Source organism: Varroa destructor, unplaced genomic scaffold (assembly GCF_002443255.2).
Source record: "Varroa destructor unplaced genomic scaffold, Vdes_3.0 BEIS01000005.1, whole genome shotgun sequence".
Classification (NCBI taxonomy): Eukaryota; Metazoa; Arthropoda; class Arachnida; order Mesostigmata; family Varroidae; genus Varroa; species Varroa destructor.
The window spans coordinates 11,489,978-11,511,857 of record NW_019211458.1 but is presented as its reverse complement, the minus strand read 5'-3'; the positions used below and the strand labels follow the sequence as shown (position 1 = coordinate 11,511,857).

At 39.6% G+C, this 21,880-nt stretch overlaps 1 protein-coding gene across 2 annotated transcripts in view; it reads right to left on the bottom strand.

Moving 5' to 3' along the window:
• Positions 1-21,880, bottom strand: part of Epac (Exchange protein directly activated by cAMP) — a 207,958-nt gene that overhangs the window by 169,967 nt on the left and 16,111 nt on the right. The window contains exons 2-3 of one of the 2 annotated variants that reach the window (XM_086991409.1): positions 14,822-14,895; positions 8,743-8,782 (exon numbers count right to left, since the gene is read on the bottom strand). The exons of the other annotated variant lie outside the window; for it this stretch is intronic. Of the exons in view, the coding sequence (XP_086847535.1) occupies positions 8,743-8,782; positions 14,822-14,895 (114 nt within the window). The remainder of the gene's footprint in view (positions 1-8,742; positions 8,783-14,821; positions 14,896-21,880) is intronic. 2 annotated transcript variants of the gene reach the window in all.

Below are 21,880 nucleotides of genomic sequence, written 5' to 3'. Positions count from 1 at the left end.
CAAGTGAAACAAAAAAACGGGCACTTAAAGTTTTATGAGGCATCTGACTTGAAGTAGCATATCTTCAACGAAACACAGCCTAAATTACAGTCAAAATGATCGTTCTACATTTTAGCTGTAGCGTGATAGACCGAAAGTATATTTTTTGTCGAGTGTTAATCGGATGAATTACCCTGTAGTATTAATAATATATATATATATATATAATAACTAATCTTTGTAGTAATTCAAGTGATTGTATATTAAGTCAATTTCCACTGGCCCAAAACAGTAACATCATTTTCGTTAGTTATTTGACGTTTTAATGTATAAAAACTCAACCTACGACGTTTTTCCTAAGCCATCAGTTAAACCGATATTAAATCTATTGATTACAATTCATATAATTCCAACTTCCGCTGGCAGCGTCTCGTGCATTACGTCGTGCGCACATTAAATTAGATCAAATTGACGGAGGCGTTTCTGCCCCCTCGCTTTTGCAGCTAAACGATTCTATGTAATATATTATTATTATTATATAGGATCGAAGACAGCTCGGCACAGTTATGGATGGGTAGCCTTAGCGGTATGTTTGTGCATCAGAGTGTGAAGGAGAACCTAGCGTTCCTCTGTATTATGGCCAATACGCGATTAGTGCATAAAACTAAATATATATTACACTAATACTACCAAGCTGCCCTTTATTAGACTTCGCCAGCTCTGAGAAAAAAATATAAACTCTGACCTGTACGTCTGCCAGGCTTCTAGTGGGAAATTAAGCGATTACGAACGACTAGCCGTTTTCTGTTGCATTTCAAGAATCGTTTACCCTTTGGCATGGTTGTTTGTCTTGCTGGTAGCTGCCGTCCGGTTGTAGGCGTAGACAGAAGTGATTCGGAAATTTTAAGTTCTGGTTGTTGGGTAATACGAGGAAACGCAACTTCTATACACAGGCCGCGCACCGACGGGCCGGCCTAGCGAGCGTAGCGGAAAAGTTTCGCGACCTCTATAGATGGACCTTTAAAAACGATCTGTACCTTTTTTCTAATTGTTCGGTTGGCATGAACCAGTGCCCCCTACTATATTGCTTTTGCCCACTGCTGTGACTGTTTTTTTCTTAACTATGCTGCCATTGCTTTTGGCCCTACTGGTTGCAGCAGTACCATTTACTTCGTGCTATTCAGACCCTTTTGTTATAATTGACTGTTGTAGTGTTTTGTTGTCCGAGTTTCGCAGGTCCACCAGATCTGGTGTACCCTGCTAACGCGAGTACTAATTGTAAAAGTTTCCCATGAGAAATAGCGAACACGTAAGGCTCACCTCTGGTGACATCAGAATTGACCACTCACATTTCTCAGCACCTTCCCTCCAACTCCCGTTATGACAATCCATAACACTGTCTTGCTTCTCAATATGTTTCATTAAGGAGGACCGAACTTTTACCGTGTAATATAACATACTATACTAGCGAATCTTCAATGTGGACCTGCAGGCACCCATAGTCGAAAGTTGCGGAGAGCTAATCCGTTGCCGCTGCTAGTGCTGTTAGCGTCCCCACAATAGATGACGATATGCTTAAAGAAGCAGCTGGTAAAGGAGATAAATAAAGTAGTTCAGCGTTAAGAAAATTCCATAGGCAGCATTGTAACAAGAATAATTTCGAATAATGGGTCGTCGTTTGCGTAGAACAATACGCATGGTATGTATGTAATGTAAACATAATAGACGTTATACTAATGACAATTATCAACTATTTTCTTTGCGAACTTTCCGCACACACGAAAACACAATGATACTATTCTCGATCTTTAACGAGAAAGCAGCTAGCTTCGTTAGAGAATTTGAAGTAATTCTAAAAACAGCACTGGTTGTTCGAAAGTACTCACCTTGCGAATTCGCGAAGCTTTTTCATTTTAAAGGAGATGATTGCTCCTACTTGCTTTCAGTTTACTATAGCAGAACTTTTCTGCTGAAGGATACTATAACCTGTTGCAGTTACCCCAAATCAAATTCCAGCGTCTAGAAGCTGTTAAGGGGAAGACTTGCCGATCTAAATATCTCACGATTGTCAGCTCTAATTTCACATCTATTTATTTAAATTAAACAAATTTGTCCAACACATAAGCCTGAAATATAGGCTAGGTCAGGAAAACGTATTGATATCTTTATGTTTCCCTTAAACCTTATAGCTTTTTCTCTACGACTCTAAACCAACAATTATTTGATCCGTTTTGTGTTATACAGACAGAAATTTTCAATTCAACAAGATAGCACGTGAGCTGTCTTCGTCAGAATTAACCATCATCGAATCGTATATCTATATAATGTTAGTAGCAGCTGTCAGTTTATGACCAGTAATTCCACGTCTCGCCATTCATAACAGGATTCTGTGTAGGGGTGTGTCATTGTGGCTTTGTGGCGTTTAGTTATGGGAAAGTTGTTACGAAGTCAGCGGTACTTGTTTTTTGTGCTCTTCACTTATACTGTTATTACGACGTCCAGATTCCTAATGACATCAGGTAGATTTAACATTTCTAATATAGTAGTCTAGCATTTGCAACCCATCATGTTAGCCAATTAACTAACTGTTTGTCATCCGAGGTCTTGATCGTCCCCGGAGAGAAAGGGTCGCTTCGAATGATGTAAATATTGAATAATAAGTACACTGAACTTATTTTTTCATTTGAAATGCTTGGGTTGGAAATCTTTTTTAGGAGCCATACAAAACGTAAGCGGAATTCTGGCGGCATCAGCACGCCCCATCGAGTGCGCTAAAACCTCCTAAAGTTGAAAGAGGATCTTAGCAATTTATATGGCAAGATGCTAGCCGACAAGCTGATTAGCTGTGCGATAGATGCCAATCTGTACCAGGATAAAATACCACATCATACATACGTACGATTACTCTATTTGATAAAGTTTTTATCTGGTAGCTTTTATATATCTCAATAAATCAAGCCATGGTCGGAAAGCTTTAAGGCCGGTAAGAACGGAAATCTTAGGATAATCATAACTTACAAGGCAACATCGGATTGTGACATGCAGGAAAGCAACAACAACAAAATGTCAGGCTTAAAAAGTTGAATTATGATTTCGCGGATAATTTTCAATTATATAATATAACAACTCCGGGTCTATTATCAAAGTAAGTAGTGTCGCAATGAGCTCAAGACAAAAGTGGCGCAACATTTACAGTTTGGCCTGCCTCTTACTCGGCCCATTTTGAATGTGTTGTTCGCAATTATGTCGCCGATGGTCCATACCAGGCCTTTGATAGTTTCGGCTGATTCCTTAACGTGCCTATATATAAAGGTATGGTGAGACAATCAAATGTTCTACATGGGTCCTAATGTGTATAATAGATATAGTAGAAAAGGACCGCTCCATGGAAAACAGGGTTTTTCATAATTGACGACATGAATTTTAACGAAGTTGGTCCTATCTATATGAACGGAACATGTCCTGCGCCCAAGAGGATCTGAAAAATGATTTTTATTCGCTTGTTTGAAAAAAAATCTTGGTAGGAATCGAAGATGACGATGGCGTAATAAATCCTGCTGCAAAAAAGCTCTCAGTTTAACACGACTTAGAATGCTCACGCCACAAAATCGATTAAATTATTTTTATTACTAAAAATTTATATATATGTTTTTTTTAGGTGCTCTCATGTCTCTTATTAGTTTTGGTACGGTGAAAGTTTTTAATCAACTCAAATTTGCCATATGTGTGTACCTCTCCACGTAACCAAAAATACCAAAAAAACACAAGTGGTCAATTTCCGTTCAGTGTCTGGAATATTTGGAACATGAAAAATTACACGTTTTGCAGGATCCTATTGGATGATCACTATTTGATACGCTATCGCTACCGCCAGCCGTAGCAAAACAAGCGGAAACTTTTCATCAAATTATGACGTACTATAGCCTGCACATCTGCACATACCATTAACGCCAGGGGATCTAACATTAATATAGCGCACCTTACCATTTTAGGCAGCTATCCAAGCTAGCCTGGCAAACGTCGGCCACGCTTTTCTTAGCTACGGTAGAGATAATTTTAGACCTCAAGCATTACATGTTATGGAAGCAATATCGCACTGCAATGGGTATCACCACCTACGCCAGCCATCCTCTTAAACTCGAGGCAAAGCCCTTACATTTGCTATCTGTACCGTTAGCCCAGTATCTCCACTACAGGTCATATAGCAGCAACAATAACAAAAACCACACCCGCCCTATTGTTAAGTGACAATAGCCTCTGTGCTAGTTAACCTCATTTGTTTACACAGGTCTTCATAAAATCACATGGTGAACAGTTAAGTGTTAGCGCCTTCTTCATTTATTCTGTGCCCCTCTATACCTTTTGGCCTAGGAAACATTACGTTAGTTGTGAGGTCATTTGAGGGGTTACTGCTTCTCAAGTAGCCATGTTACCCCTATTGGTTTTCACTTGCACAAGAAAAGGAGGTCTATCTCCAAACCTAGGTTTAACCTAACTGAACTAGATAAAATTGAACCATGGCTAAAATATGCCATACGAATAATGCCTAAAACCTCATTTCGAAGTAGATAAGACATTCATTTATGTGTCTGTGTGTATGTCGAGAACGCACAATCTTTAACTTCTCCGAACCATCGTCTCTTCGGTACTCTCATGTACCGTAAATTTTCCTACAGGCTGCTGGTGATAGATCTGTACGCGTCATACTGACGCACCATCTCCAAATATAGTAGTTATAGGAGTAACATGACAGCGCTATATGTAAGTTGAATGTGTTGCGCGTGTGGAAATTGCGGTTGCCAGCGAAAGTTACTGCCATAAAAAATGACGTGCAAAGGTGGTGGCGGATCACGAAAGTGGAGCAACTTAATATATTAGTAGGGCTGGATGCACCGGTCATAAAGTCGTATATCGAAGACTTGAACGAAATGAGCAAACTTGAACTAGATATGAATAACTGAAGTACCAGCGTTGTTTTTATTCAATTTTTATTCAAGTCCACTCAATCGGGAAAATATGTGTACAATAGGCGTCATCGACTTCTGCAAGTAAGCAAACATACGCATAGACGTATATCTATGAGAACACATAGGGCTGAGGCGGCAGCTCTACCAGTGGTGTGTTTTCATGATCAATAAGAATATCCAGCGGTAATAAATAGGAGAAATTGCCGCAAGGTTTAACTAGTTGATTAGGCAACTCCCTCTGTATATTACAGTGAAATAAAAAACAGAGGCTATTTTGGCCTTTGTTGGTCGGAAGAAAGACGAGCTCCGTCATAATTTCCTTTCAATAATTTCTTTGTAAGCAGATGCCCGCATTAAATGAATAGGACAGAGTGCTTTTCTATTGGCTGTTTGGTTCGCCTGCCTCTGTAAAAGGCGTATAGCAGATCACTATAAGAAAGTAAGTCGGCTAGGTAAACCACATTTTTGCAAAAATGGGACCACAAAAGCATGGTGGGATGGCTTTGGGTCTCAAAGCTTTCATCCTTTAAGTTAAGTGACCTACTGTCTAAGGTCGCTTCGAAAGAACTTTTTCCCGACTCGGTTTCCTAATAGCGCAATCACGCAGCGGCGTCCGTGGAAAAGTCCATGACAGGTGGTTCTATCACATTCCGGGCCACGGTTTATGCACGATTCGATTAGTTTGCTTGTTCATCTACCTGCCCGGTTTGACCGACATGGGCATGCGTGCCGTCGCCAGCTTGCGCACATATGCTTACAGATGTCGGGGCATTTTCGGGCCCATACAGATAAATACACACTTATACACACAGGGGAATATGTATAAAGGCTGAGTAGATGTTTTGAATAGAAACTTTATGCACGGCTTACAAGAGGCAGCCGAGTAGGATTATTTGTTTAACAGAGTTTGGTGGCTGGGTGGCGACGGTAAAGATGGTAGTTGCAGTCGCCGATATAGTTTTAGTCCACTTTCCTGCTTATATGTTGTGCATAGAGGTACGCATCAATCTCACCTTTACTTCAGATATCCCTGGATATGTAAAGGGAAAAGGTGCCTTAACACCCGTTTTTACCGCTGCTAAAAGTGAACAGATATGCCGTGTTATCTGAACTTGAATGACTTCCTTTGTTCGCACAGATTATAATAGATATAAGCTTATGCAACGCCTATTATTCGGTAGTAAGAACTATTTGATTTATTGAATTAATACGTTGCAGAGGGCCATACCGTTACTTTTTGCGAACGATTTGCGAGACGCGATCATTATCTGTATTGAATCTATTTTCCAACCGCTGTATGTTTGCCAGCATGCATCTGGATAGTTCCCTTCTCCTAACTAACATTGACAATGGCCTTTTCTGTTACTCGTCGTGACTATTACACGGCCGACGCAACACTTCACTGCCTGTCATTTTTGTCTATCAGCAAGGCAGGATTCTGGGAAGAGTATAAATGGGCTGGCATAATGCTTCCCTAGAATGTTGAATTCAATCACGATTGCAGACATCAGTCCATTTTTAATGTGCCTTGTCTAATGTCCTCCCGTGAAGCTGATTGCGCAAAATTCAAATAACGAACCTCTCCGACTCTTATGCCCCTTCAGCGCAGTTTCTTCACCCGACAAATCGTTTAGCTTCTAACGGCGTATAAAATGCCTGACGCTTTTACCAAAGATCGAAATCCCAGAACTGCTAATAAATTGTTTTCAAAACAATGGAGCTCTCCTAAAGTCAATTTTTCGTTATGCTCATAAAATCAATGGCATAGATCAATCGAACACGTTGCTACATTTCCGCCAGCAATCCGACACATTAAACGACTGTTTTAGCTACCTGTTACATCTAATTAGAAGGTAAAAACAATAGGCAAACTAGAGAGACTCCATTAGCCAATAGGCTCGCCGTCATAGCGGACCGCCGTTACTTACGTCCATCTTTGAATATAAGCGCGCAGATAGACAAAGCTGTTTCTCGCCTTTGTGGTAGGGTCGCCACTTGATAATCTTCCCCTTGTCCTTCGTACGGCTCAATGCCAGGCTATCTTACGGCCGACACAAGCACACACACACACACACACACACACACGCCCATATATATGTAATGCTATCAGAAGAGAAACGACCAGATGGCATCAGCCATTGAACTTGAATGCGAAAGTAGTGTAGGCGTGAATATTTGTATATAGATGATATTACGGTGTGAGAAGAAGAGAGAGGGCTTCGCCGTCGTCACAGGCTAACCGTATCTATCGCCATTGTGCACAGGTACGGGGACGGGGATTGGATCATATGATAATAAGCACTTCCACATTGCTCTTATTGGGATTACTCTGCAGCCACTTGCATCGATTACTTATCGTAATTGGCCTGCTGAAGTGCACTTCATTTGAAGCAATGAAGCTACATCAGCCTTGGTGATCGACAGATGCTTCAGAGGTCTACAGTTATTCCCCATTATTATGATACTTATTAAGCATTTGGGACTGTACGCTGATCTTGATTTCTAGGTTGGATCGACTACCTTCAATCAAGACAAATGGCAGCTAATGCAGATTTCCTCTCGAAAATGCAATTGTATGCTAATAAATAGTATGAGCCAAGAAGAATAAAGACATTTATCATTACGCATATACTACAGTTATGTTTCGCACTAAAAACGGGATAGATCATAAATAACTGAAAAAGGTCTTCGTACGTCTGCTTTCTAAGCAAAAATGCAACACGGTTGCTTGAACGTCGGACGTTTAACGAATAATCTTATATTGCAAATGCATGCTTTTTTATATCCCATTAGTTAGGGGATTCAAAGTACATATAGTTGAAACCCTTAAATGGTTCCATTAATTATTTGGGGTACTTGTTATTAATTTATGCAGCACAAATGCAACGTTAGCTTGGGGCAACAATTTCCTCTGAGTAGCTGACGACCTATGAAATTGTTCCGTCGTAAACTGGGTTTAAGAATGGTGAATAATTGTGGAAACAGCTCCATCTACACCGGAGATATCGAAGCGAAACTAGAATAATGCTTCTTTGCGTATTAAATTGATCTTACATAAATTACATTTAGTTAAGTTGTCCTGTTCGCCATACAGTTGCCTTTATGTTGAAAAAAGGCACAATTTGGAAACTTATTTGGGCTAATGTTATATATATATATATATATATATATATATATATATACATACACGTTAATCGAGTAAACGGTCTTGTTCCTTTATCTCGGTTCTAGAATTCAGTATCGCTTTTCAACAATTCGCTTGTTAACAGCGTGACTGAACAACTCGGCGGTCACGCAAGGATGAAAAAGGTCTTAAGGCCATCATTTCCTCTCCAAACTAAGCTCTCAGCTACAAATATTATGTTATCCACTACATTCAATCCAAACAAGCGGGTTATTAACGGACTGACTGCACTACAACCACAACAAAACAAATAGTGGATGGGATCTTCATGCCAGGCATTTTGGCTGAACTTCGGCATGGTTATATAATCTTGAGCTGTCCAGATAAAGGTTTTAGGCAATGTTTAGGCAAATATCACGTGAACCTATACATACCTATCTAAATGGAATATAATCGTGCGATCCAAAGTTCCGATCGCTATGTATGAAAGTTGCGTTCAGTACTATCAGAAATGTATTGGGTCGGACTATAGGTATTTAAGGTAGTATATGTACCAGTATTTCGCATATACACACATATCAATAGGCATAAAATTTCGCTCAGTTGAAATTCTATAAACAGGTGAACGTGGATTTTATATATATATATATATATAAGTGAAGATTCTTTTACCGTTAACGGATGAATCAGCGTATGTGGTGGTGCTGTATATCTGCAATTATGAAAAATTATATTATATACTAGAATAAGATTTAGAGCTTGTAGAGCGACTACTGCTAGAATATCCATATAAAATGACGTCATTTTTTATAGAATGGTCAGAGGGAATATTAACGATCGTGACTGTTTCTGCATGAAAAAAAAAACTATATGTATGCTGAATATTATTATTTCGACAACGTACCGGCTTTACACACCTTTTTGATTTAAACAGTCATTAAATTAAAAAGTTCAAATTTTTTTTTCATACGTAAAAAATCAATACGATCATGTGATTACTACTTGGTAATGGTTAGGTTAAAGATTTGTTGTTGTTTAAGACTGTAGCAAATTCGGATAAAGCCAGTAATAACATGCCTCGGGACGTGTACGTCAATCCATTAGAAAAGCATACTCAAACGCTACAAAACGCTCAAATTGATACAAACTACGCACTAAGAAGCGGAAGGCCACTGGAACCGTTAGAGGCCATACCTGAAAACGGTCAAGCTCAACAGAGCTTGGAAATCCCTAACAGTGAAGTAGTTCACCTCAACAACAGACAGTTTTCTAAATCCTGAAGCAATCTGGCTTTAGCCTAATCAGATCAAGCAAAAAATTGTGGAACTTCGATTAAAATTTTTCTCCGCATTCTGACGAAATTTTTCAAGGCTTGCGCATACACGACAGACTCTGCTTTTCTAAATCAGCGCGGCGAGCTTAGGAAAAATCCCAATGAAAATCTTCGAATCAAACCTTCTCGTGCCTTTAGCCTTCCGGATTGCCCTTATTAGTCGCATTGTCCTGATAATCTCAAACAGTCCCTTTTTAGACCAATAAAAAAGTGGGCTCCTGCTCAAATATCAACAAGATTAGCGAATCTTTTTTTAAAAATTAGCAACAATATATATTATTTCGTTGAAGAAGCTGATGTTAGCTATTTAACTACCTTTCATTGAATTCTGTGGCGTATGTATGACGTCATATATTAGGAGGGTTTCGTAAGGACAAGGACCGTGTCGCGGCGTCAATTGTACCTTAGCTCACGAAGGTGAGAGATGAATGAATGAATCGTTCATTGAATCTACATTTTGGTGATGATTCGCTAGTAAATCTAGCAGTCACTTCGACACAAATCTAGATACTTTTCATCGACAGCCCGAATCAGCGAACATTACGACCTTATTCTAGCAAATTTGTTCATCCATGTTATATCCAAACGTATAGATGGACGAGATAAACTTATGGCCGAGTCGGGGGTTAGACACTGCAGGCGCACAGTTACGGTAACGCAGCGATGGACGCTTGACGGCTACATGGACCCATGGCAAATCAAGCGATCTTTTGAGGCATTAGATATTTCTAAATAAATAATATTATAATTCGCTTCGGCTGTGGTCAGCGTTCATAATACGAACCTACTATGCCACAATCGTAAGCTAAACAGAAGAACATCGAAATTTTGAACATAACTACACACAAAGGGCGCTATTCGTGTGTATATGCTCGACCCACATATACCGATACGGAAGATAACAGCTTATCGCAAGCGAGAAATGTTTGAACGAAGTTATCATTACACGAGCTAGCCGTAACTTTGCCCGATAACATCGATAGAATTCGGTAAGTGCTATCAATATCTGTGCTAACATATGCGCGCAATTGACGCGATACTCGCTGTGTTCTGTCTAGTATATTTGCTGGAACTATTATAGTCGGCTTAGGTGAAACTGAATGTTCTCGTGCTTTACTCGGATCATCACTGATGCATTTGATCTGAATGTCTATTTTCCCGTTATCTCAGAATACCTGCGGCGGTAACAGGTACGCCTTTTTTTCATTGAACAACAGGATAGATTTTGCTATGACTAGAATTTTTTGTATTAATAGAGAATCGTTCTAGACCGGCAGTACATATCTTGCATATGTTTACATGTATGTTGGCATTATCGCATAACCTTGCTCTCATATTCCGAATGAAGGCCCAATTCGTTCTTAAGTAATCTTTCTGCAAAACTAATTTCAGCCTTAAATTAATTTATTTCGCTTTCGAATTGTTACACGAGTTCATACTAACATAAATTAAGTTAGTAACTATTTGTTCCAGATACAATGCCAGCTTCGCCCGTCTCGAATAAGATGAGGCCATGCTATTTTTTGCATTAATCTCTATAACCTCCACTGATAACCAGTCGCACAGACATATAACATGCTTACTCTTGTGTCACTGTTAAATTGTTCCTACTATCTTTCTCTATAGTCGCTTGGCTCAGTTTTAAACACAGCATCTCGGGATGAAGTTGTCACCGCTCCGTCTCGAGAGTGATCACAAACGATTTATGTTCTGCAATTCGGTGTTGACCACTTATAAGGAATCATTCGAAATATACCGTTTAGGTTTAGCGTGAACCTACAATACGAGTTCATGCATTACGGTCTCACGTAATTCAACTGCAATGCAAAAGCCCTAAGCAGACCTGCTATACGAATTCTGTAGAAATATGGAATAATTATTGTACTTTTACGTGTAATGATTACTATTAACAGCACGGTGTTCCTTGCTATGGAGCTAAAGCCGAGGGCAAATTCGTTAGCTACAAACGAGGTGACTAGATTCAAGATATTCCGCTTTGTTTCGCATATTCTGCATGTATGTGCACGAGAATGTATATTCAGCACGGCTAGCCAGGGGCAAGTCTGTACAATAGCAAAAGGCTGCATGCGACATCAGGCGAGGATGAGAATATGCATAATAAATACATACATATCATTGTGGGGTACCCCTGATGGCAGTATATGTGCCTAACAAAAACATTGGCGAGCTGGTCTTCGTCGTGTGCTCCTGCTTCGTGCAGCCGACTAACCACCTCATTTAAACATCATTATCCTGGGTTTTCTAGTGAACAGCCAGATAGTTTTAATGATGACAAAAAACAAGAACTCGACATTCTAATTTTGGGCGGGACTCAACCGATGAGAGATATCCCTTGTCTAGAAGAAACAGATTTCAAATCCGGACATCAAGAGTGACAAATGTATACTTAAGCTAACGAAATGTCTCAGACATCCCTGATTATGTTATCCAGTACCCACTTACAGGGTCTATATCGTGACAACGTGCAGGCTTATGAGGGTCGGTGTCTTATTCAGCTACGCTAAGGTCCTAAGGTCTACGCAGACGTCTTTGTTTATCCGAGTGTGCTCCTTTTCGTACATAAAGCATGCGCGTATTTTTATCACGGTCTGCGGCTATCGCTTTTTGTTAGTTGGTCAACGTGATTAGGCTTTATATACTTTTGATTGAGTCCAGTCAGTCCTGTCAACCGATGTATGTACTTCCATAATACCACTTACACGCAATGAGAATTTTTTTGCAACAACGCGCTTCTAACACCCCTGAACTGCATGGCCCTTATATAAAACTAGTGACGATAACTGAACCTACTTTCCCTAGAGCTAGACCTTAACTAGACATTGAACTGCGCAATGTACATGGTCACAACCGATTGTGTTAGACTACTAAGCAGTGGCGGCCGCGTGGCGTCCTTTGCTGACGAGGTGACCCTGCAGGGACCCCTCTTCTACCCCGGTTGTTCACAGTCTGCGCGCGCCTATAGTTGATCGTCTGTGAAGAACTCCAATATACACAGAAAGACAGGTAGTTGCCAGGGGGCAATGATCTGTACCATAAATTCACTTGCAAGATCGTTTTATACGAGCAAACATTTACAACATTTTGCGTTTGCTGTCCCGTAGTGAAGTTTCTTGTTATTTAAGTACTACTCGGAGGATAAAATACAATTTGCTTCGAATTCTTGTCTAGTTAAATTTTGTAGAGTAAGTACCCCATTCCCTGTACATCTGATGTGGGAAATAATAAGGAATGACACAACATTAGCATTGTGGATCCTATACTCGCACTGGTTTGGTCGATATGAGACGTGAATCGAACGTATGATAATTGTTTTTTAAAGATTACATATTTTAGTAACTGAAAAATTGTTCTTATTCCTCAGCTCCTGTCACCAGTTAAAAAAAGCTAGCAATAGCCCGATAAATCGAGCAAAAATTTATTTTAATTTAGGAGAACTTTTAACAGTCGAAGGGCGTACATACACATACTTACGCCTGCCTGCCTGCCTATCTAGATGGTGCTAGCAGTATATATTTACTAGACGTGCTTATGCATTGCGCAGAGAGTGAACGTGGTGTATGTAGTCTTATTATCTCTTGCTGTTCAGGTTACTTGACGAACAGATAAGTCTGTCGACTACATTCATGAATCAATCTCCAAAGTCAGAGATAGTCAACACCTTAGCCCAACGCGTGAGGGGTATTCGTTAATTTCTAAATAAAGAAAACTGAATTTTGCGCGTGTGCTGCAATGTCCATGGTGAAACGAACTTACTGCTTTGCAGGACCAGACAAACGCCAACTCTAACGTGCTAATTTGAAAGATAGTGTTCTGCAGGACCGTTCCGCTTTTCTCTGCTCGGCTAATCACTGACTGAGGAAAAGTCGGCGTATCGAGGGTGGGTTTGAACGAAGAGATTGCAAACCCAGTTGTTCTGCCCTACACTCTAATCTAACTTTGTGAAACGATCGATGCAATTCAGCTGTTTTGAGAGTGTCGTCACAAATTAAATGAAATAGTGTAATATCTGATGTCGCTAAGCAGTAGACCAGAGATAGGTTTTTATAGGGGAAAGGACGTCATAAAGTTAGCGGCGAGGCCATATACTCTGGCCCTTTCTTACGTGTGCAGCTTCGTTATCGACCGTCGTAGAATTAACGCCATAAACATAGAAAGGTTTGGAATTGACATGAACAGACAATCAATCGAGTCGGCCTTTCCGCTACTCGTCGCACGTTTTGTGACGTCCATATTGAATATTTTAATGGCTGTCCCAGTGTTTTTGAAAGTGACGGTCAAATATTCAACGAATATATGTACATTTTATGTGCATACATTTATGTCTTCGGCGTAAGAAGTTCTGCATATATGTCTGATGCAGGAGCTCTCGGTGGACCGAAGCTAAAGCGGACTGCGATAGAAATCTCTGGATTCTCTCAACTGAAACCTGTTATTAACATATAATGATTGACACATGGCCCAAAACTATTAGATTGACCAAGTTAAATCCTTAATCGAAGTAAGCTTATTAGAAAAAAGCGTTGATCTCTAACCTGCGGTCTTCTGACATTACTTAAACTCTTATCACAGTAATAAAGCCGAATTCAATGTTAATTTCATTGACAAACTTAAAACAAGAAAACATCGACCTAGAAGTGTCCCTTTTTTGAGAGACACGATTATGCTTGGTGGAAACGATGGCTTCTCAGGAACTGCTTTGCTAAAGGACAATTTACTTTCTGAATAGGCACAGCTGATACTAAGGTATCTATGAGTTCCCATGGTCTAGCTTGTAATGAGAGTAAATATCATCTACGCTTCTTAGGTCTGTGATCTAGCAGACATAAAATTTATTCTAGCGTGGCATAATATTCAACTTCATGCAACATTAGGATACTTCACGTAGCTCAGGCAGTTGTTTGTCTAGACCTATGTGCTTTGTCCATTGCGTTCCTGGATTTGGCGTAAATAGCAGCGAGAAATGATGTTTTGTCGATAGCGAATCCCGTATCGTTTCTTCTCAGTTATCTTTGAGCCTTAACGCTAGTCAACTGGAAACCCAACTTATCAACTTACACGATAGAAACCTCTACAAGATTCTCATCGTTATTCCACACGACGTTGACTAACATAAGGAGTCAACGCACACTGAGGTTATTCTTCAAAAATAAGGGTCCGAAGTCTCAAGTATTTAACTTTCAAGGATTTTAAGAAGCAATACAACCTGCGTAATATTGCGTATGGTACTCCTAAACAATGGATTTTGTCTTAAATCTGCTCATTATGATACGAATCTCTATAATGTGTTGCATTCTTGAAAGACTGCAGATCGTTCAGTGACAGCACGATAATGACTGATTAACGGTTACGCATTGACAAACAGGGATGCGAGTTCTTCTAATGGAAAATATATTTTACCTGGACAGGTAGCGCTTTCTTTCGATTTCTCTTTATTCGGCCTTGTTCCGCGTCTTCACGAATGCACCAGCGATCTAAAAGAAGCCAGGCGAACCATATATTTAAGAACGCCGCTCGAATAATGAAATTTCCTAATAATAGAGAGTAATAGCGACTATAGCTTGACAGCTCACAATCTACGACATTGTTCCATGTTTTTCTCGTTTGTTGAGTTTTGCTAATTATAAAATCAAGTTGATGGCTCAATCAATTGGCCAATTCTTTTTGCTCCCCATAATCGGCTAACGTGTACGCCGCAGGAAGGCCACTAGAAAATAAAATCCAGTTCTAAGAAATTCCCTGTACTCGCGACCCCGCGTCATTCACCCGTTGAAATTCATGCGAACCGAGAAATTATTTACACAGTCTCGTGAAATAACATGTAATAAACGGAAATAACAACAGTCTGTGAAAGTTACTGGAATGATAAGAAGAATTCTGTAGGCGAGCAGCAATACCACGGTTGTTTTTATATAGTTGTCTCTAATACGTGACAAATTTTTTTGCCCTCTTGTTCTTACGTTAGGTTAATCTATTCTTAAGTTAAGTTAATCTGATTACGACCGACATGAGCTTTATAGTCGTGAGGCCTGCAACTGGCATTCGCTGGGTCAGTGTACTATGCACGACTTAGATGTGTTTTAACAATGTAAGTTACTTTTATGAATAATTACCCCTGCACTTAAACATAATTATATATACATGCAACCCCAAATCGCAACATTGCCGTTGCTGAAAGTATTTCATCGCATTATAAAGACGCGATCTTATCTGACCAAGATAAACTTTCTGGGAGTTTAAAAAAAAGAAGCAACTCTATATTTTTATACAGTAGCATTTAAATTAACTTCATCTGTTATCTTTAACGAGCTACAAGGACCATGAACGTGCTGGTTCTGCACGGTTGTGTATAACAACATTCGGGCCTTGGTTCTTTGCGGCCGTTGAAGCGACAGAACGCGTATAAACCCTGGTGAACAGAGCGCTCTGATTATGCAAAGCCCATTCCAACTACGAAGTTGTCATTCTTCTTCTATTTATTTTTCCACTGCTGCAACAAACATCTGCTCTCGACACACAACAGAAACTGAGTTGAGAGCTTTGTTATGTGTAAATACCACGGTATGACAGAAGCTTTGCACTGCTTACTGTCAATTTTGTTCAGTCTTTTCTGAAAGGGTGCGACGACGCATTAAGTCAGTTTGACTTATTGGTAATGACAGGATGAGCTCGGGCCTTCCACATGCTGCGGGCGCGGAAAATATACCCGCAGTTGACAAGTATAGCGGTCGTTCGCTTCATGATTATAGGCTTGACAATGAAACGCAAATATATAGCAGCTAAGATAGAACCTACTCCTGAACATATCGACGTATATCAGCGTATAGTGAGTGACACCCGCCAATGTCGATCTACAACGCTACAAATATAAGCATCTATTGAACTCATATGATAACCATGGTATGAATCATAAGGGAAAAACATTGTTCGGTACGCTCTACTGTACATTGAGTAGAGGAACTGGCTGTAGATAGCAGCTCGTTTATCACAACTATTCGATACTACTCACGAAGTACAGTCTAGCTTTATGATTGTCATCCGACATAGACGATCTGACCAAACTTAGGAGACTCGGCAATAGAGAAAAACAACTACATAAATAACAAAGCTGGCGTAAAGAACAACAACTACAATTCAAATTCATAGAGGAATCGAGCGTGAAAGGAACAGGGAATTGATGATCCTCGACAGTCACGTCTGATGCCTATCGGGCAGATTTCGAAAGCACAAACAAATGACTGTTACATAACTGAGATAAAATCCCCGATGCTTGAATGAGTGAGCCGAAATAGCGAGAATGTGAATAGAACTAAGCAAAAATTCTATAGAAGATAGATATTTTCACCAGACGTATTTAAAAGGTGGAGCTACGCCATCTTACACAAAAGGCCCGAGCTAAATACGTGCCAAAGCATATCATTCGCCTGCACAATGCAAAGAAGCTTGCGAACCATTTAATACGTGCTTGCCTACGTTGTAGAGAACGTTGGCTGGCAGTCAAGGCTACACAACGGAAAAATGCCGAAATGTAATGATTATTTGGGGGGTGGGAATTACGTAAGGGTTAAAAAGAGGAGTCAATTTGGCCCAGCGGGCAAAAACATGGCAGTTGATAGAATCCGAGCGAGTAATTTCGAAAACTATATAGCAAATCCCACGGTCCCTATACAATACGCTTCTTGCTGTTAGCGAGAGAAGCCAGGCATTTCGCAACATGAGCATTCTAAAACTAAGCTAGCACATACTCTAGAACTTACTTACGGCGCAAAAGAGCCCATTTCAATACATCTTTGCCAAGGGAATGTTTCGAGTTGTATGTCCAACACCGTGATACACTCAAAACTACCGCAAAAACTTTTAAAGTTGCCAGGTCCGCTCTAAAATGCAGCTTAGACCTACTAATGGTCCTAGGACACACAGAAAGTGTTAGCTGCATTATTTATTCGTTCTATGGAAAAGGTCGATTTTGGTTGATGTGTACTCTGACACTTTCTCTGTATATATGTGCATTTTTTAGGAAATAGAACATTAATCAGGAGGAAATCGATCTGTTTTTCATCATCGCGCGCATCACTTCTGTGCTTAAAGCCCTCGACTTTCGCAGTGTCCGGTTTGTTCATTGGGGCAAAAGTGACTCAAACAAAAATCTCGTATTCGATTTTTTCGTATTCCATTAGTAAGTAACTTGGAAGCAGGCATTACCAGTCCTAGGTAGACAGCGTAAGCATAGAAGCGTCTTAATACAACTTCCATTTGTTTCTCCTGCCGACACAGAAAGACCCATCTATGCAAACGCCGGAATACGAACACACGGAAGTGTTGTTAACTGGAAACGCCTCCTTATTACTTGCGTCTTTCTCTTAACTGAGGTAATCTCCTTGTTTCTTTTTTTTTGATGGAATAAAGTGGATGCAAGCTTCTCAGCACTTCCATATTAGAAAATTGAATTTAAACTGTTGTTGCGGGTCGGTATGGAAATCGTTCTTATTACGTTCTTATTATTAAATAGTTACGTAGTTGAGATGCTCACCTCATGTCAGGTTGCCACATCGTTGTATTTTATGCGCTTTTTCCCTGTTTTACTTCTCTGTACTAATAAAAGCAAGAAAAGCACATGTCTACCAGAACCACAGGGCCTTAAACTACTTAAAAACGAAGGAATTATTAGATCAACCGCAGAGTGTGGGGCCGTAAAGTGTGAGGCCAAATCGTCCGGTGGAAAAACATTCTATCCGACATTGGCTTGGTTATTTATTTGCCACTAGGCAATATACCGCTGAGGCAACGATGATTGTGTGATCGCAGGATGGTCAGCAGTATTTTCTCCCGTTTAGCGAAATTGGTTTCTTTACAACTAAAAATTGTTATTTCAACTATAAGCGCTCTAGGCGGCCACATTGAGCGAACGACAAGGAACTAAAGGCTGTACTGTGTAAACATTTGGCTCACTTATCTCAAAAGCATTCTGCACAGATCGAAGCTAGCCGTACTCAGTAATATGAATCGCCTATAAAAATTACCTCTAGGAAATACATTAAGGCCATTCAACTGAGACAAGAGTACCATAAGAAATTGCTTAACCATGCGAGCATCATAGTTTGCAGATTGGGAAGACGTAATTTTTGTACAAGATTAGCTTCAGGAATAGAAAATTAGCGGGAAAAAAGACAAATCCGTTTCCAAATATCGGTAGCGCAACAAGCGATCCTTGAATCTCAGTTAAACTTCAACCTGGCTAGCTAACGCCTAGGATTTGGTGCGATCTGATGGAGATGTTCTACGACAAACGCGAAAGCCAACTGAAATAATCAGCGCGACCTATGACCCGATCCAGGCTGTCAAACTATCAACAATTGAGGATACTATAAGTTGTAAAAAAAAAAAAAGAAATAAAAAATATATTTAAAAAAATACTCTCAAGGAGTAAATTGATTCTCTTGTCAGCACTCAGCTCCCTCCTTCAGCTGCCCGGAAAATTCTTATAGATTTTAAATGTGAATTCGTTTATATCAATTTTATTGCCCGGACATTGACTTCTCGGATTATAACGGTTTTACAACGCGGCTTGGAATATGCGCGATTAAAAACGAGGGGCACAAGAAGAGTGCCTCCTCTACTAGCTGAGGGATCCATATGTTGCCTAAATAATAAAGAAAGGCTACCGAACGTTAAATAAACTACTCGATAAGGCGAGTTAGTCTCTTTTACAGATTAGCAAGCTGACATGCAATGTTCCTTCCTGACTGAGGCAATGTATACTAACAGATTATTATTATTATTCCGAGGTTTTAAAGAGAAGAGTTTCACGGTACCTAGTATTGTTTGCTGGAGTCTCTACCGACTGAGGTTAACCACGCGTAATGAGGCTCTTGCTTTAGAAATATTGAAGCGTTTATTTATATAAATATACATACGACACTAAGTGTGACAATCTCCTAAGACACTGAAGATAAAAACAAGCTGTATTCTTAGCCTTAGCCTTAGCCTCGCAGTATATTCTCCCCGTAATGATATTCCATCTAGCAAGTTGAATAACCGAAACATATCGGTACATAGAATGGATGAGAAAACATAAAGATGAAATTTTACCTATATATATATATATATATATATAGGTCAAGTAAGACACATAATGTAGTAACGCATTCTGGTACACAGTACCTTGAAATGGCAATCTATGGAAGTCCGCTGAAGAGAACAGCTTACTAGAAGCCTTAACAGCCAATGATATCTTCTGTCAAATATGTTAAATCAAGAAGATACAGCCAATATGGAAATACAAATTGATGCTATTTTATTTCCGCAAAAGATGGCGTACCTGCGACCCTACTTGCGCACTCATATTTGGCTGTCAAAAAACTCGCTAACACTCAGTTTTGTTACAGTTTACGCGAAGTTTGCTTAAGTGTTAATAGTTGCACGGCTAATCATACATACGCTGTCATTGCAGGCCGTGAAAGTCGATCAGGCTCGCTATAGGGAAAAAGAACTAAGCGACGAAAATGTGCATTAATGTGGTAAACAGGGTTTTAAAAACATCGGCTGACTTTTTGAGTTTTTGGCGTAATGTGTCCGCTCAAATAAAGATATAAATAATGACGCTCAAATAAAGGTGTTAACCTGGACTACACTCCCAAAATCTGTTCGCGTATTGTGAGACGTGTGAGGCAGTGAGGTAAAGAAATATCTATTACTGGAAGGAAACAAATCCAGGTGCTCAAAAAATTGTGAAGTAATGATCAACACTTCCGAATATCGAGGCACCTCATAAAGTGGGTGAACATTTTTTGACATATCACTGGAAAACGTAAATCATTTAGACAGAATCTATAATGTATGACCTACGCAGCAATAGGTTGGCGCAGGAATAGTAGACCTTCTCTAAAATGCAGTCGTTTCTGTTCACGCGGTGATCTACTAATGAAGCCTGACAATCGATCCTTACGTTTTCAATGCAGAGCCGACGTATTCCGTGCCGATCGGTTAGCTGCTGTATAACATATATGCTTGAGCATATGATAGCTATGACCACCTTACGATTATTTTACAAACGCGGAAAAAATAATATTTCTCATTTAGCGAACAATATTTAAAAATACGCTGAAAGTAAGATACCTATTTCCATTACATCCTATTATATTCTATTACAAGCAGTTTGTATCGTTTTTCGTATTCCTGCTTGATAAAGAGTTATCGTTATTATTACAGATGGGATGTTGACAGGTAACGAATGAGTGATTTTCTTCCACTTTACACTGGCCACATATAATTTTCGAAGCCCTGTCCAACAAAGGAATTGTCAGTACTATTTAGTCTAGTTTTTGTACAGTTATTGATGATAATCAAAAGCTGACTTCATTGAGCTCTTTGATGTGGCTCTATCGTCCACTAATTTACCGATTCTCTCTTGCACCGTCATCTTTATCAACATGGCCGTCTACCGATATTTATGTTTTAGTTTTCATTGCTGCCAGAGCTACAAGTAGCGTCTAGTTAAAACAAGCTTAGTATAATATGTGTAAGGGTAGATTTAAACCATGGATCCTGTTGCGCCATGTCTAAACAATTGAGTTTTCAGCACATTTCACATAGCACTACAAGCGTCCAGCGGTATTAACGTGAAGACTCAAGAAAACATAAGACATTCATCGAAAAAGACCCACTGTAAGCCTCTTACCGAAGTACAGATTTGCTCATATTTCGATGATTCTACTTTTAAGATAATATAGCCCTTAATTCAATGGTCAAAAAATTTCATAGCAGCTCTTGAAATTTGAATCTTGGCGGTTCTCGCTTAGTATTCATGGGTACAGAAGAACACTTTGCTCTAGCAAAAATTATCTGCTTCGTTCTTCATAACATTAAGAAAGATTGACGTGCGTGACGTCACTCTGTGACGTTCTTCCCTAGGTCCCGAATTACTGGAAACCACTTGGCTATTTGTTACAACTCCGAGTCGCCACAAACAATTGGAACCTACAGAAGAAAACTTCCTGGTTGCTACTGAATATCTATTCAACAGATGTTTTTAAGAATCTGTTAATAAATAAGTGTGGGAGAAGCTTAACATACTAAAGTCTTTTTACATAGACATTTAGCCGCTTCGCCAAAGACAAAAGCAACGCCGAGCGAATTACCTCGGACCCGTGATGCACAGGTCCTAATACCTGTTTTTCTTTCTAGCTACAGTAGCAACTAAATAATATGAGTTTATTAAAAATTCAAATGACACTTCTTTAATTTATTTAATCTACTTTGACACATCTCAGCTCTGATGTAAGAAAATCATAATTTAGCTATGGCCGTTTTTTGTCAAAAATTTCCCGTAGAAAACTCAATACAGTTAATATTATCATAAAAAAAAGATTGAAACAAGAATCTACGCAAAGTATCTAGCAAGTCGAATTTGCGCGGGAATATTTGAACGGCACATAATTCGATAGACTTGGAACATTCCTT